This window comes from Kwoniella pini, chromosome 4, assembly GCF_000512605.2.
Source record: "Kwoniella pini CBS 10737 chromosome 4, complete sequence".
NCBI classification, from domain to species: domain Eukaryota; kingdom Fungi; phylum Basidiomycota; class Tremellomycetes; order Tremellales; family Cryptococcaceae; genus Kwoniella; species Kwoniella pini.
Window position 1 is genome coordinate 182535 of NC_091719.1, and position 14811 is coordinate 197345.

At 32.4% G+C, this 14811-nt stretch overlaps 7 protein-coding genes across 7 annotated transcripts; 3 read left to right on the forward strand and 4 right to left on the reverse strand.

The window, feature by feature from the left end:
- Positions 1 to 185: 185 nt before the first annotated feature.
- I206_103072 (uncharacterized protein) lies at positions 186 to 1043 on the reverse strand (the record flags this gene model as incomplete). The annotated part of the gene is made up of 6 exons (XM_019153689.1): positions 186 to 233; positions 375 to 435; positions 507 to 547; positions 614 to 664; positions 778 to 898; positions 961 to 1043. The coding sequence occupies 6 exons, from the start codon at positions 1041 to 1043 to the stop codon at positions 186 to 188; spliced, it is 405 nt and encodes a 134-aa protein (XP_019013850.1).
- Positions 1044 to 1403: 360 nt separating this feature from the next.
- On the forward strand, positions 1404 to 2966 carry I206_103073 (uncharacterized protein; the record flags this gene model as incomplete). The annotated part of the gene is made up of 5 exons (XM_019153688.1): positions 1404 to 1970; positions 2080 to 2213; positions 2335 to 2523; positions 2603 to 2763; positions 2833 to 2966. The coding sequence occupies 5 exons, from the start codon at positions 1404 to 1406 to the stop codon at positions 2964 to 2966; spliced, it is 1185 nt and encodes a 394-aa protein (XP_019013849.1).
- An 85-nt stretch (positions 2967 to 3051) lies between these two features.
- I206_103074 (haloacid dehalogenase, type II) lies at positions 3052 to 4423 on the reverse strand (the record flags this gene model as incomplete). Its single annotated transcript, XM_019153687.1, has 9 exons — positions 3052 to 3205; positions 3304 to 3427; positions 3539 to 3600; positions 3660 to 3795; positions 3867 to 3922; positions 4051 to 4193; positions 4259 to 4267; positions 4323 to 4347; positions 4410 to 4423. The coding sequence occupies 9 exons, from the start codon at positions 4421 to 4423 to the stop codon at positions 3052 to 3054; spliced, it is 723 nt and encodes a 240-aa protein (XP_019013848.1).
- A 342-nt stretch (positions 4424 to 4765) lies between these two features.
- On the forward strand, positions 4766 to 5726 carry I206_103075 (uncharacterized protein; the record flags this gene model as incomplete). Its single annotated transcript, XM_019153686.1, has 3 exons — positions 4766 to 5190; positions 5270 to 5438; positions 5616 to 5726. The coding sequence occupies 3 exons, from the start codon at positions 4766 to 4768 to the stop codon at positions 5724 to 5726; spliced, it is 705 nt and encodes a 234-aa protein (XP_019013847.1).
- A 251-nt stretch (positions 5727 to 5977) lies between these two features.
- On the reverse strand, positions 5978 to 8696 carry I206_103076 (uncharacterized protein; the record flags this gene model as incomplete). Its single annotated transcript, XM_019153685.1, has 6 exons — positions 5978 to 6471; positions 6530 to 6659; positions 6719 to 7175; positions 7253 to 7506; positions 7590 to 8273; positions 8376 to 8696. The coding sequence occupies 6 exons, from the start codon at positions 8694 to 8696 to the stop codon at positions 5978 to 5980; spliced, it is 2340 nt and encodes a 779-aa protein (XP_019013846.1).
- A 433-nt stretch (positions 8697 to 9129) lies between these two features.
- Positions 9130 to 10603, forward strand: I206_103077 (uncharacterized protein; the record flags this gene model as incomplete). The annotated part of the gene is made up of 8 exons (XM_019153684.1): positions 9130 to 9474; positions 9536 to 9601; positions 9667 to 9749; positions 9867 to 9962; positions 10038 to 10078; positions 10138 to 10239; positions 10296 to 10387; positions 10454 to 10603. 8 exons carry the CDS (start codon positions 9130 to 9132, stop codon positions 10601 to 10603), a joined length of 975 nt encoding a protein of 324 aa, XP_019013845.1.
- A 396-nt stretch (positions 10604 to 10999) lies between these two features.
- I206_103078 (glutaredoxin) lies at positions 11000 to 12752 on the reverse strand (the record flags this gene model as incomplete). The annotated part of the gene is made up of 3 exons (XM_019153683.1): positions 11000 to 11574; positions 11644 to 11734; positions 11799 to 12752. The coding sequence occupies 3 exons, from the start codon at positions 12750 to 12752 to the stop codon at positions 11000 to 11002; spliced, it is 1620 nt and encodes a 539-aa protein (XP_019013844.1).
- Between the last annotated feature and the right edge of the window lie 2059 nt (positions 12753 to 14811).

Below are 14811 nucleotides of genomic sequence, written 5' to 3' on the forward strand. Positions count from 1 at the left end.
TTGATCGTTAACTACGCATTATAAAGGTACTGTAATTCCTTTGAAATGATTTTCCGATGATGGGATCAGAATGATTCTTTGATTAATGATTGAATGTGTATAAATAATCAAAACAGATTATCGTATCAAATTATTTGCTTTGAAAACAATGATTATAAATAATCTTCTTAATGAATAAATTACAATTAAGGAAGACGTATAGCAAAAGCTAAACAAGTGAAAATTATCGAATCCTGTAAAAAAAGTTTTAAAATTTAGATCAATTTAAAATCATTATAACTTTTTAATTGATTTTTTTCTTTTTTTTTAAAAAAAAAAACAATTTTACTTGGTTGAAAATTAAAAATGATAATATTATTATAATAAAAACTTACATTACTAAACATTTCTTGTATTGCTGAATCTGTATCTTCCCAATGACATGCTAAATCTGCTCTATTAAATAGTAAGTGATATTTTAGTTAGTATATATATTTGATAATTTGATTTTTGGATAAAAATCTTACCTTCCTGCTTGTCCTAAATTTTCAGTTAAAGTAGTTGTTACCTAAAATCCAAATATTTAATTTAATAATTAATTTTTTTTACTTTTTTTTTTTCCCCAATGACTTACTATATATTTAAATCCACGAGGTTCAATTTCAATCATACGTTGTTTAACTTTCTATATAAAATAAAAATAAGAAAATAAAAAACGTTAATAATATTGAACTTCTTTATTTTTGTATTATTTTATGATGATTATAAATAAATAAAAAAAAAAAAATATCCTCTCACCTCTGATACTTCTTTACTATATTTTGACATTTTTAATTTATCATTTAAATCCCAATTTAAATTTGTAAATGTTTTAATAAGTAAAGTTTTTATAAATGGTCTTAAATTATCTGAAGGAAATCTATAACAAATATCTTATATTAGTTTATCATTTATTTATTGATCAATGAGTATAAAATTCACTTTTGTCTTAAAGGTGATGAAGCTCCTGATCGAGATGGTATTGAAGGTGATAATGTACCGTTTAACCTTGATATCGAAGTCATATCGTTTGATAAAATGTACAGGTGGGAGGAAAAGTTGTAATTACAAAGTGTGTCAATTGAGTGTAGAATTTTGACTAGTAGTGATTTGTGGACCTTTTCTCGATATGCTAGTTGATCTTAAAGTATTGTTTGAATTCGAAGAAGAATTGAGTATGACGCAGCGAGGTAATGTAATTCAAGGCCAAAGCCGTGGTGGACATTGACATTGACATTGACATGAGATTGACGCGTTTAATTGTTTATCCGTGAATTGTTCTTGGCTCGTGATCGTTTCAAGCTCATATCTCATGTTACTTTTCAATCTACTCTGAATATATACATGATCTTGACAACACAATTGTACGGATCAAATACAAATCCATGTCGGATCCAATAGCTTCAAGGAAATCAACCTCTATCAATCCAGAAAATCGCGAGTCAATCCATCACTCTCACTCTCACTCTCACTCGCACTCGCACTCAAGTATCTGGAAAAATACACCTAATTCAACCTTACATCCATATCCTTCACCACCTGAATCCAATTCATTTCAAACTGATCTACAACCTTGGGCAAATCATCAAAAGTACTCATCAATTTCTTCTGATTCATATTCAAATCCAAGGGGAAAAAACTCAAATATAATGAATAATTTACAACCTATTTCACTTGAACAATCTTGGAGATCTGATTTATCACCTAATAAAAGGAATGGTAAAGAAAGAGAAATAATTTGGGATTCAACAAATAATTTACCAATTAATAATGAATTAGATGCTTTAGGTTTATCAATTAATAATAATTCTTTTCAATCGAATTCAATTATATCAACAAATCGAAAATATGAAAATTATTTAGAATCAAAAGGTGGAAATAAGAAAGATCCAATGACTGTAGATGTTTTAGCTAGGATAATTGATACAAGTAATGGAAGAGATAAAATCTTAGTGAGTTAAAAGATAAGTACTATATTTAGGCGAAGAATATGATCATTTAAATTGTATTTTTAGAGAAAATTATACTGATAATTGAATAATTTTTAATCTACTTTTACAGAAATGTATACAGTATACTCTGAGGACTTACTTATACCTCCTAAGCTTAATAAATAAGATACGGCCTCTCTCACCATGGTTTAAATCAAATTCAAAAAGAATGAAAATAGCTATTTCAGGATTATCCTTAACGAGGTAAGTTATGGAATTTTTTTTTCATAATCGTCAATAATATTTATATTTTGTAAGCAAATAACGATAAAATCATGATTATCTATTTAATAAGAAAGACAAAAAAGCTAATAAATTGATTTAGAAAATGTTTATTACTATTTAATCCTTTACATCCACTTTCTGATTTATTATCTTCAGAACCAATGTCAGCTAGAACATTAATAAAACATTTAATTGATCTTTTCTCAGCTTTATCAGATGATATAACTTGTTTTAGTAAATTAGGATTTATAAATAAAAAAATAGGTAATAAATCTGATAATTGGTCAAAGTAAGTCAAGATTTCTTTTTTGGCGGGGTTTAAATTGTAATAAATTAATTTTGTTTTGTTTTTATTTTTTGGGTAATAGTCGATTTTGGTTATTAACTACAATAATGGGATTATATAAATTACATTTAAATACAATACCTAAAATTATAAATTCATCTAATAATTTAGAAAAAAGAAAAATAGAATTAAATGATATTAAATGGACAAATAGAAAATTATTATCTGATTTAATTTTTGTTGGTAAGTTAATTAAATAATTCAATAAATCTATTTTCTCTTTATTGATTTGATTCGATTTGATTTTGGTAGGATATGATGTTTTAGAATTGAATTTTGAAATAATAGAAGAACCTATGAAATGTTTAACTGGATTATTCGCTGCTTTTATAAGTACTTTTAAATTGTATAATAAACATTGGGAAGCAAGTATAGGTAAAGGATAAATTTCTTTCTCTAGTTGTATGCATTATCATCGCTATAGTGATATCTGCTAAATTATATAATAATCTTTGAGAAAAAAATTAAAATTTAATCGTCATTTTCCATTATATCTTTTAAACTTATAGCGAAATGTTTCATACTTGAAAATTCAAAATCAGCTTTAATATCTTCAAATCCTTTAACACCTAATATAGCTTCTGGTCGATTTATCCAAACACTTTTTAAACCTAATCTCTTTGCACTTACCAAAATAAGTAATAACAAAAATTAGCTTTATTGTGTATATCCCAAAAAAAAAAAAAAAAAAAAAAAAAAAGGTAATTTGATGATTTAACTTACGGAGCAATATCAGCACGTTTTGAATTAGCAACTATTAAAACTTCATTTGAATTTATTTCATATTCTTCTTCTAATGATTCTAATACATAATGAAAATTTCGATAATCTGGTTTATAGCTTCCAACTAAAATGTATCATCAACATATCATATTAATTGAGCAATTAGGAAATTTTGTATCAATGAATAATTCTGAAATTCAGAAATAGGTTAAATAAGAATGGGAAATAAACATACTATCTTCAGCTGTGAAAACATTATCAAAAATTCCCCAATCACCTTCTAATTTCTTTCTAGTTCTGTAATTATAATTTCAACTCTGAAATGTTTGTGTGAAATGTGATTCAGAAATGCTTACTTTTCAAATGATTGATTATCTACATTACTATGTATAATTAATTTTGAATTAAGAGATTTTAAAATTGTTAAAGCTTCAATTGAATCTGAAAAAGCAGGCCAAAATCCTACTGATAATGCAAATTCTTCTGCTGATTCTGATTTTGAACATCAAGAAATTATAATAAATATTGATCCTGATAAAACTAATATTTGATATAAATCTTACCTTCATCATAATATAATCTTAATTCAGCACATAAGAGTTTATAAGCTTCTTTTAATCTATCCAACAGAAAACAAAAAATTAACCAATTTTTTTAATAAGTTTTACAAGTATTTTTGTTACATTAAAAATAAAATTGATTAAGATAAAATTTATCTTTTTATCTTTTTTGAGATTAAAAACTTACACTATAGGATATAACATTGTTTTATCTCCTGCTTGTAAATTTGATTTTATTTTACCTAAACTTTTAAATACTTTTTCAGGACTTGGACATGTTTTTTGATTAAAAAGTGATTGTAAAGCATCATAAGATCCTTGTTCCCAATCCTATATTTCTGTTTCGTTATCTTTGAATTCGTACCTCTTGAACATATTTGCTCGATATCGCTCACTATTAAAGTCTATACCTCATATGTGTCAGCACACGCATACAAATTAGGAGGGAAATAGACATACACCATAACAATCGAAAATCAAAGCTCTAGAAGACGGTCGATATTAGCTCGTCGAGGTGTTTTATTCGAACACATCTCTAATGCTCACTTGACGTTCTCCATTCTGTATCTTACAATTGATTATGTCTTGCATGACAGAATGCAGTATCCTGAAGACATCGCATACCATTTAACTCAACATCATTGGATTCGAGTCTTTCTTATCGGAATCAGGTCAGGCACTGATATTTCGTCATAATCCATTTGTAATCTCTCAACTCCACATTTCAAACTTGACTAATTGTCCTTATCTTCTTGTTGATCTTTTCTTACTTAGCATTTCAATCTTCAATATCATATCTTAGAGTCCCCGATTCACAAAGTACCTTGACTACCTAATCATCTCTGATCATCAAACTTGAAGATTTATTATCATCACATCTACAAACACATCAAACAGCAATCATGTCCTCTAAAGAAGTATGCGAAGATTGTGACCCTTCTCACAATCATTCTGAAAATCAAATACAACCTGCAAGTGCATCTACAATGGCACATAAATCAACCAAAACGCAACCAATTGAAATTGATGAAAATCAATTTAAACCTCCTGTACCAATTGATCCACCTTCAAAAGCAAAACATGCAACTGAATTTACGATTCATAGACCACCTACACCTGAAAACAAAATAGAAAGAAATGATGACAATGATACGAATGATAATAAAGAAAAAGGTGATTTAACACCTCCAGAAGAACAAAAACAAAATCATCATCATCATCAACAACAACAACAACAACAACAACATGAAGAAGAACAATTTATAAGTCCTAAATTAAATGAATTTAAACCTAATTTAATTATTGAATTTTGTGATAGATGTAGATGGTAAGTTTTTATTTTCCATTTGAACAGATGACTCACAAAAAGATAAAATATGAAATATACTAATAAAAATCTTGAATAGGGCACCAAGAGCAACTTGGATTCAAACTGAATTATTTCTTACTTTTCCTTCACCTTTAATACGTACAATAACTTTAATTCCTTTAAATTCACCTGAAACTGGTGGTAGATTTAGAGTTTGGGTTGATATTGGATTAGGAAAAGGAGATGAATTAGTTTGGGATAGGAAAGTAAGTCAATTATTTTCGTGCATCTATTTGAAAAAGGACACATTTATATAGAGCAAAAAAAAAAGAAAAAGAGGCAAAAAGATAAAAAGAGAGACATATCATTTTTAAATGGAGTATATTTACTCTGGTAATTTAATTGAATATAAGCTAATTACTTCTTTTTCGATTACGTTTTAGACGGAAGGAGGATTCCCAGAATTAAAAGTACTGAAACAACGAATAAGGAATTTAATTCAACCTGATTTAAATCTTGGACATTCTGATGTAAATGGAAAACAAGATAAATAGTAGCAAAACAGAATTGAATGATTGAGGGATAATTATGGATGAATTATATCGATCATAATAGTTCTTCTCTGTAGTAAACTCTTTATTAAACCAATTGAAGCTGTACATAAAGAATGTGGGATAATTTTTACTTGGTTGATTTTATCGAAACATCGACCCAATAGAAGAAAATAAATGATAATTAGATAGTGCTTAACATCGTCATTATACATAATTTGAAAACATAGTCTGTAATGCAACAAGAGAGTAGTCTACCTTTTCCTAAACGCATTTTTACTTGCACTTCTACCAGGATGTCTTCTTTTAGTTCTACCACTTCTATCTTGTAAATCATCATCATTATCTGATTCTTCACCACCTTTTTCTAAACCATTTCCGAATTTTTCAATTTTTCTATCTTTTCTACGTGTTCCTCCATTATATTCATCTTGTTCATCATCATCATCATTTGCTTTTCCTGATTTGGTAGATTTCGAAGAAGGTATAAAAGACATTTCCATACCTCCATCAGCTGATTTACGCATTGCCAAAATACTTTTGTCATTTTCAAATCCATTGTTGTTATTATTATTACCATTATGATCATTTGAAGAATTTTTAAGTCTTTGACCAAATGTCGATTGTTTACTTGGACCTGAAGTTTTTGAAGATTCCCCGACAACCAATCTTGGATGTGATCGTATTGTTGGTAAAACCCGTTTAGGATCTGTTGATTTAAGTTTACGAGGATCGTATTGACCCAAATCTGCGAATTTGAACTAAATCAGGTATTTATTCAATTGAGATGGGATGAATCAACTCACCCCCATCATCACTATCGCTTCCTTCACTATCATCTTCTTCGTCTTCATCTGATTCATCCTCATCTTCCAGGCCTGATGAAGATCTATCACTTTCCTCCTCCTCATCTTCAACAGCAGTCTTCCTCTTTGCCTGGTTGATGTCAAGCATTCAGCTCATGGCATGAGAGTTATAAGCACTGGCAGACTCACATTGTTATTGGCAGTAGCAGGATTGAGTAAAGCGAATTCCCTGCTCTCCTCATCAACCTCAAACTCAGGGTTTTCGAAGATCTCTTTGAATCGAGGATCAGCCAGTAAACCACCTTGTTCTCCATCTTCTGCTTCCGCTTCAGATTCAGCTTCTTCGTCTTCTTCGTCATTTTCATCCTCTCCCTTCGTTCGCTTAGATTTCTTGAGCCGTTCTCTCTCTTCTGTACGCCTAATTCGTTCAGCCAAAGCTTTATTGACTTTGGGTTGATCTTTCCTTGCTCTAATTCTGCTTTCTGTCTTAGCTCTGAGTTTTTCATTAACCATTTTATCCCTATATTCAGCGTATGATTGTGGGTTGGCAATGAGTCTTGCTGTTGTATACAATTTGAGAGAAAGGAAGTATCCATGCATGTATGGTTTGAGAGTTGGTGTACCGATAAGATGAGTAAGACCGAGACTATTCATTCGTATCATGTTAGTCTAGATTTCCAATCACGGGAAATGAGTGAAAGTAAAGGGTTTAAGTCGACTTACGTGTCCAATTCCGCTCTGTCGACGAATTTGAAATCTTGATAAGCACTTTTACCCAAACCACTGTAATCTTCAGCCATTTCTTCAGTAACGCTATCCAAGAAGCTTGCCCATTTAGGTGCTGGACCTATTTCAGGGATATAGTAAGATGATAATTGAGGCGAATCACAAGCTACCATAAGGACACCAGATTGAGGCACTGCATGTAAATCGACAAGAGATGCTGGAGGATGCAAAGATAAGTGATTGTTAGATGGCTATGAAAGATAATCGTCTACATATCAGCTTTCTGTATTGCTGCACTGATTGAATGGTAAGTGAGGATTGAAGGGGTACTCACATCAGCCTTATCCCACACTTTAATGACTTTACTATCTGCACTAATCACTCTACCTGCATCTTCCTGCGATCCACCACCCCTGAGCCAATCAACCCGTTTTATGGCTTCTCCATAACCTTGATCTTTCACTGCAAATGGTGTCGGACTTCTCAAATCGTATAATAAGGTATGACCAGTGGATGTACCAACAGCGAAAGATAATCCATCGGTAGGATGAGATGATAGAGCTGTTATAGATAATTTCTGAACAGGAGCAAGGGAAGATATATCGAAATTTTGAGCAGGTAAAAGAGTTGAAGAAGGTAAACATAATCGAGTAAGAGCGTTTCTTGATCTTGGATCCCAAAATTCTACTACGCCACCACCTCCATCTAAGCCGAATGACCATAACCCATGACGAGAATTAACATCTACAACATTTACACCTTCCACTTCGGATTCTCTTCCATCTTCCCAACCTTTTGCTATAGTTATAGGAGACATATACCTTCCTTCTTCCAAGTTGAATCGATAAACGTCTGTCCCTGTACATCCTATTATAGCGTCTGCCGATGGAGAATGATATGCTAATGATCGTCCATATACAGGTAATCTGACTGAATGATGTAAACCTCCTTGAGTATGTAATGCTAATGATCTATCTCGTTGAAGGTGTAATGTTTTTGTCCAATCCGTTGATAGTATCTGAGAGTCAGTTGCCAACTTGATCAGCTCTGTTCCTTGTACCAATACAAATGGTCATGAATCGTCTTGTGCTCCTTTTTTCCAAATCAAGTAGAAACTCACAACAAAATCAACATTCTCAGCATCAGTAACTCTTTCAAATTTTACTGTTAAATTTTCAAGATCCCAAACTTTTATCATTGGTTTATATGTTCCAGTAGCTATAGCATGTTGACCATCTTCTGTAGTTTTTATTTTGATTGATGATCCTGGAAAAGTGAAATCTTGAATTAATTCTAAATCAGTAGTTGAATGTTGAGTTTTAGTTCTTTTCTTCTTATTTGGACCACCTTTTGATTTAGTCTTAATTGCAACCCATGATGGTAAGGAGGTTGAAGATGTTGAAGATGGACCATTGACCGTGTATACTTTAGGAAATGACATCTTGCTGTTCAATCTAGGTATAAGAGGTAAGTGGCAATCTAATTTAACGACCAGTGTTGATCTCCTGTTTGCTGCTTATTTACAATAATTTCGTCTGAGTAGACTGGTCATTTGCCGATGATCTCAAATCCTTCTTCTCTAATGTACCCGTTGCTGGTGTGGATGAGCCTTCGTTTGATTTGAAGATTGTAGTATTTCTATATGACCTAAAGACAAGGTAGACCAAGGCGGACCTAATAAATTGTCAACAATTCTGAAAAATCTTTTCGAACCACGTGGGAAAATCTCTTACAACGTCATCACTTTTTCAATCTCTTACTTATTATTAAAGATCGATTAATTGTTCTTCTTATTAACCATTTTATCAACGAAGTAAATCATATTTCATTTCATTTGCGCTTCGGTTGGGACAACAGCCTACAAGAAACTCACCATGTCGTTTCGAAATACATTTACCATTGCCCAGAGGATTAATTCGACCTCAATAAGCAATCTTCGACCGTTTTCTTTCCGATCTATTCACTTAACTTCTTCCCCTTCATCATCCCTTAAATTAGTCAATTCATCATTCTTCACTTCACGTATACAGCCTTCAACATCTGATCCGACCTCGATGTTGATAAGACGAAATTTTGGATCATCCCCGAAAGGATTGATTCGTTCTAGTTATTTTCCGAAAGGTAGTGGATATGAATATGGTGGAAGTGGAGGTTCAGGCGGCGGGAATTGGTTTTCAAGATTAAGAAGTAGGATAGATAGAGTGCCTACAATGACTTTGGTAAGCCCGCAATACTCTGATCTGATTAGTCTGAACCTGCTTATATTTTGGTCTTTTGTAGATATACGGGTTGATAGGTATAAATGGAGGTGTTTTCTTATTATGGCAATATGCTATTTCGAGTGCTGTGAGCTTTTTTTTCACCTGACTACACCTAGGATAAAGAAACGTTTCTGATCGGATTTGACATAGCAACGATTCCGAGATCCGACTTTATTCTTCTTTTTACAAAAGAATTTCATATTGAACGAAGTTAACGTATTCTCTGGAAGGGTGTAAGTGTTTTATCTTTGGCTGTGTCGAAGCGATCAACAAGATTGTGTCTTAAGCCCGCAGGTCAAATCAGAAACGATACCTCTATAACATCAAAGCTGATTATTCATGCTGCTTAGATGGACTCTAGTGACTTCAGCTTTCTCACACATGTCGGGATCTCACATCTTCGTGAATTGCTTGGGATTGTATTTCCTAGCTCCAGCAGCAGCAGGGTGAGTCACTTTCCATTGATCTCATATTCAAGAGAAAGGTCAAGAATGGTAGAGCTGATGTAATAAAACATATAGCTTGATGGGCTCTTCTGCTTTCTTAGGCTTATATCTAGGAGGTAAATCATCCACAGCTTTCCTTTCAGTTAACAAATCTCGACTAACTGTATAATTCCAGCCGGTATTTTCTCCTCACTCACTTCATTGACATATCATAGAATGAAAAGTGACAGATGGATGGGTAGTGAAGGTGCTTCAGGAGCTATTTACGCTTGTTTATGTGAGCGAAAATCTTTTCAGTACAAGAAGGTTGTAATTGATAATAAAGGTAATTAGCATTTTACGGAGCAATGTTTCCACAATCAACGGTTTTGATGTTTTTCGTTATACCAATGCCAGTCTGGGTAGCTATAAGTGGTATATTCGCAGTAAGTTTAGTCTTCAATTTCAAAAGAGTCAACACTGATTGTTAATTTTGGATATAACTGATTTAGTGGGATTTCTATGGAGCAATCTTCAGACCTAATTCAGGAACTGACTCTGCAGGTCATTTAGGTGGAATTGTATATGGTTTAGGAGCTGCTATGGCAATGAGACGAGGAGGTTTCCTGAGAATGTTAAGCGGTAAAGGTAGAAGGTGGTGAATGAACTTTCCCATATGTGGATCTATATAATATAACAATGATATCGATGTAATCTTATCCCACTTTTCCTTCCCCAAATTTAGGCGACAAATCTAGATAAGTGCAAAATGTAATATTTTTCATGTAACTTTGCTTCAAGCATGAATAAAAACAAATTGCATTGCATGAGATGTATGTTTGTAATTTGTACATTGATCATTGAATTATGAGAATCGAACAAAATGGTATCATTTGAAAAAGGTATAATATGGAAAAAGAAGGTATATAATCGATAATGAAAGAATTTGCAATATTTCTATAAATGACAACATATTATGATACTTGTGTGTGATAACTAAAGATAAATGGAAACGACAAAAAGCCCAAAATGAAATCCTTAAATCCCCTATTGATTAATTATATTAAATTACCATCCTCTTTCCAACTTCCTCTCTTTTGAGGATCTGTTAATTCTAAAATCCCTGTACCTGGTGCTAATCGCTTAACATATAATCTTTCTGCGTTTGTAATTTTTAGTTCTGAATCGCGATTTACAAATTCCTGTAAAAGGTCTTTCTTTTGTAATTTAGGAGTAGAAATAATATCTTCTTCTATTTCAGATTCATCACTTGAAGAATCAGTTGTTTCTTCAACTAATGATCGTACTTGTCTTTTCAATTCGGCATTTCCTATTACTTCAATTTCATCTTCTTGAGGCATACCAGCAGTTTCTTCAGCACCACCTTCAATTTCATGTTCAGGTTTTATAGCTTCAATAGGTTCAATAATTGGATTAGGAGCTGTAGCAGATTTTCTTCTTCTTGCAAAAGGTAAAACTTCCATATCTTCTAATCTTCTTTGTAAACCGCCTTCAGAATGTAAAAGTGTAACATCATCTGATCCTCCAATAGAAGCGAAATCTAACAAAACATTAGGAACGGTTCTTCGGCCTGTTATTCGTTGTAAGAGAGTTTGAATCTTGTCCATATCGGCTAAGGTAAGAAACATATCGAATCAGTATAAGAGATAGGAGTTGGAAATAGAAGAAAAAAACAACTCACATCGTTGGTCAAGTTCAATAATGAATGGTGCAGGTGATATATGGTATTCTCCAAAGATAGACTTAGCTTTCTTTGAATAAGGACAATGAGTCTACGTGAAGAAAAACCAAAAGTCAATAACATATTTTGCTTGAAAGGCCAAATTGACAACTTACCTTTGAAAATATAACCACTCTATATCTTTTATTAGCAAATTCTGCCCAACCATTATCAAAAATTTCATCATCTTCTTCACCACCATCAATATCTTCTAATAATCTTTCCATACCTCTTCCACCAATTTTTTTAAGATATGCTTTTGTAGGTACTTCCCAATTATTTGGTAAAATACCTCCTTCAGCTAACCACCAAACTAATGCTCTTAAAGATTGAAGTTTATCTTGTTTAATTACATCAGCTTTATGAGCTTTCATTTCATCTGCTAATTTTTGTTCTTCTCTTGATAATGGTTCTGGATCTTTGTAAGAATCCCAAAATAAATCATCTTCTGCAATAAGTTCTTCTTCGTCCATAACTAAAAATTTTATTCCAGTTTCATCTTCTTCATATCCCTCACTAACACCGGACCCTGGTAAAGGATTCAATCTATTTATTTTAACTTTATGTTCATGTTCTTCTTCTGAAAATCTTGATCTTCCATATAATTGTAATCTACTTGAACTATTAAATCGCGAAACTTCATTCGAAGGATTTATTGACATCCAAACAAATAATGCAAGTGTGAAAAATCCAGCAACGCTAAGTGGTAATGCATAATGATGTACGCGTGATTTTAAACCGTAAGAAAATCTTCTTGCTGAAGACCTATTATTAGGTGAATGAAGTGGTATCATTGGTGAACCTAATCCTAAGACAGGTGAAGATGTTAATCTAGGTGACGAAAATGGTAATTTGATTTTAGAAGGTAAAGAGAATGCTCTTCGTGGTGATTGACTATATGACGTAGAAGGTTTTGATATTGTTGTTGTGGTTGGTGCTAGTGCAGAAGCTGCTGCTAATTTTTCAGAAACAGCTGAAGGTGTTTCTAAATCGTTTGGAGTAAATCCTAAAGCAGCGAACGATGTTGATGGATTTGTTGAAGAAGATGATCCAGAGATTGATCTAATCATTTTTATCTTTGGATTATGATGTCGAACAAATTTCGAGGTGATGATGCCGTTTAATGTGGGGTTTGAGGATGATCTATGAAACAAAATAAGGATGAAATAATCTTTTGGTTCCTTTGTTTGTACGTTATTTTACAACAGCTTAAATTATTACCGAGACTTCTTTATGGTTAATTTCCAGTTTGTCGTTTGAGTATTTTTCACCAACAAAAAACGAGATCAACAACTCTAGCTGAAAAATGTGATTTCTGATTCCTGTGTACTATCGGTGATGATGTAGGAGGCACCCGGTACACCGTGTGCTGTTTGTCGGATGTGTTGAGATAGGCTAGTAGTAGATTGGGAGAATATTGTGACGAATAAAGGATATTAATTGTTATGATGACGCGGAGAATGATATTTAGCGTCTGTCGAAATTCAGGTTAAGTATTGTAAAGTGAGACAATTCTAGGTGAAGGTGAAATTCCACTTTCTCTGCGGATGTATTTCGCACCGCTTCTTACGATCGATCAAAGTTGTTTTGTATTATACGATATGCAAAGATGATGGAAGGTGAGAAACAAGTTTAGATGTAGAGGAAAGACATATAATAAGATGGAAGATACCACAAATCGTATAGCTCAGATTGTATATGATTATGTATATGAACAATTTTACTCAAACAGTAATATTTAGCCTGACGATCCTTTTATTATCACTTCATATCTTAATTAAGTAGGTGGGTGTAAACAACTAAACAAACATATTACTAATTATTTTTCTTTTACCTCTAATAGTAATAATTACGTGAACACCGTAACATGAACTTCCTCAGAAAGCAGAAGATCAAATTTTGTTTAGGTCGAAACGATTGTGCATGCCCGTGTATAATAAATCGATGCAGGCGAACAATGATTACTGTCGATCTCCCGCTTTATGTAAGTTCATTGATTGTCCAGATTCCCATCCGATAAGACCTCGAATCTAAACAATAACGGTAAAAGAGTACATTTTACCATTGTTCCGAATAAAAGAAATAGAAGGCGAATTGGCCCCGAAAAAGAGTGGGTCTCCTTCATACCTGTTCTTTGGTACTAATAATTTCGGAGAGGCGATTTTTAAAGTTAATCTGAAGGCCTAACTAAGAGGTATATCAGATGTCTTTACTATTAGACCCTTTTTTTTTTATCTAAAGGAACAAGGGTTTCAATAAATTCGATTATAGTTTAAAAATCTCCGAACACGAGTATCTCTCCTAATGGAATTGTTCTTTATAAGGAACACAAAAGCCTCCATGCATGCTATACAAAACAGAACGAAAACCATCGGGTTCGAAACTTTATTTTAACCGGAATGACTTCTCCTTTGTTTTGTTTAGAATAAAATAGGTCCAAGGTCCGAGTCAAGAAGAAGATGAAAAAAGTTACTTCCTTCCTTTTCTGATTGAAGTTTTCCACCGGCTTACAGAATTCCGAGCTTGGAATTTATATTGATGCTTTCTTAGTTTGTATATAAAATACTTGAAATACAAGAATTATCAATCGAAATAATGAAGATCTCCGCCATCTATCGATCCGAGATAGTAATTTGGCGTATATGAGGCGCTTTCACGGATCCAAAATATATATGTATCCGAAATAAGGAAAGGTGAAAATCAAATTCAACTTGATTTGATATCTCCTTATGCGGTTCTTAATGGTAGGAAGGATCACATCACGAGGTCGAAGCTAAAAAATTCGATTAAATGATATGCCAAGAAACATCTAATCAAAGTTTCGATAGTGTGTTTTGAAATCCCTTTTATAAATAACGTTATTGATTAAGCCATCTGATAGGATATATTCATAAATTTATAAATTTATAACAAATCCGTTTTAAAAATAAAATGCCGGTTTAAAAGGATCAAAAGAATCCGCCTTTTTTAATTTGTTTTTCGTTTTTTGGTGAATAACCACAAAGTATACAGTTTTTATGTAATAATTATCGAGAATCGTTGATCATCATATCCTATTCTTACTTTATTCTTTGGTAAATGTGATCAACATATAATCAATTAGTATTGAAGGCTTTTCATATTATAGTA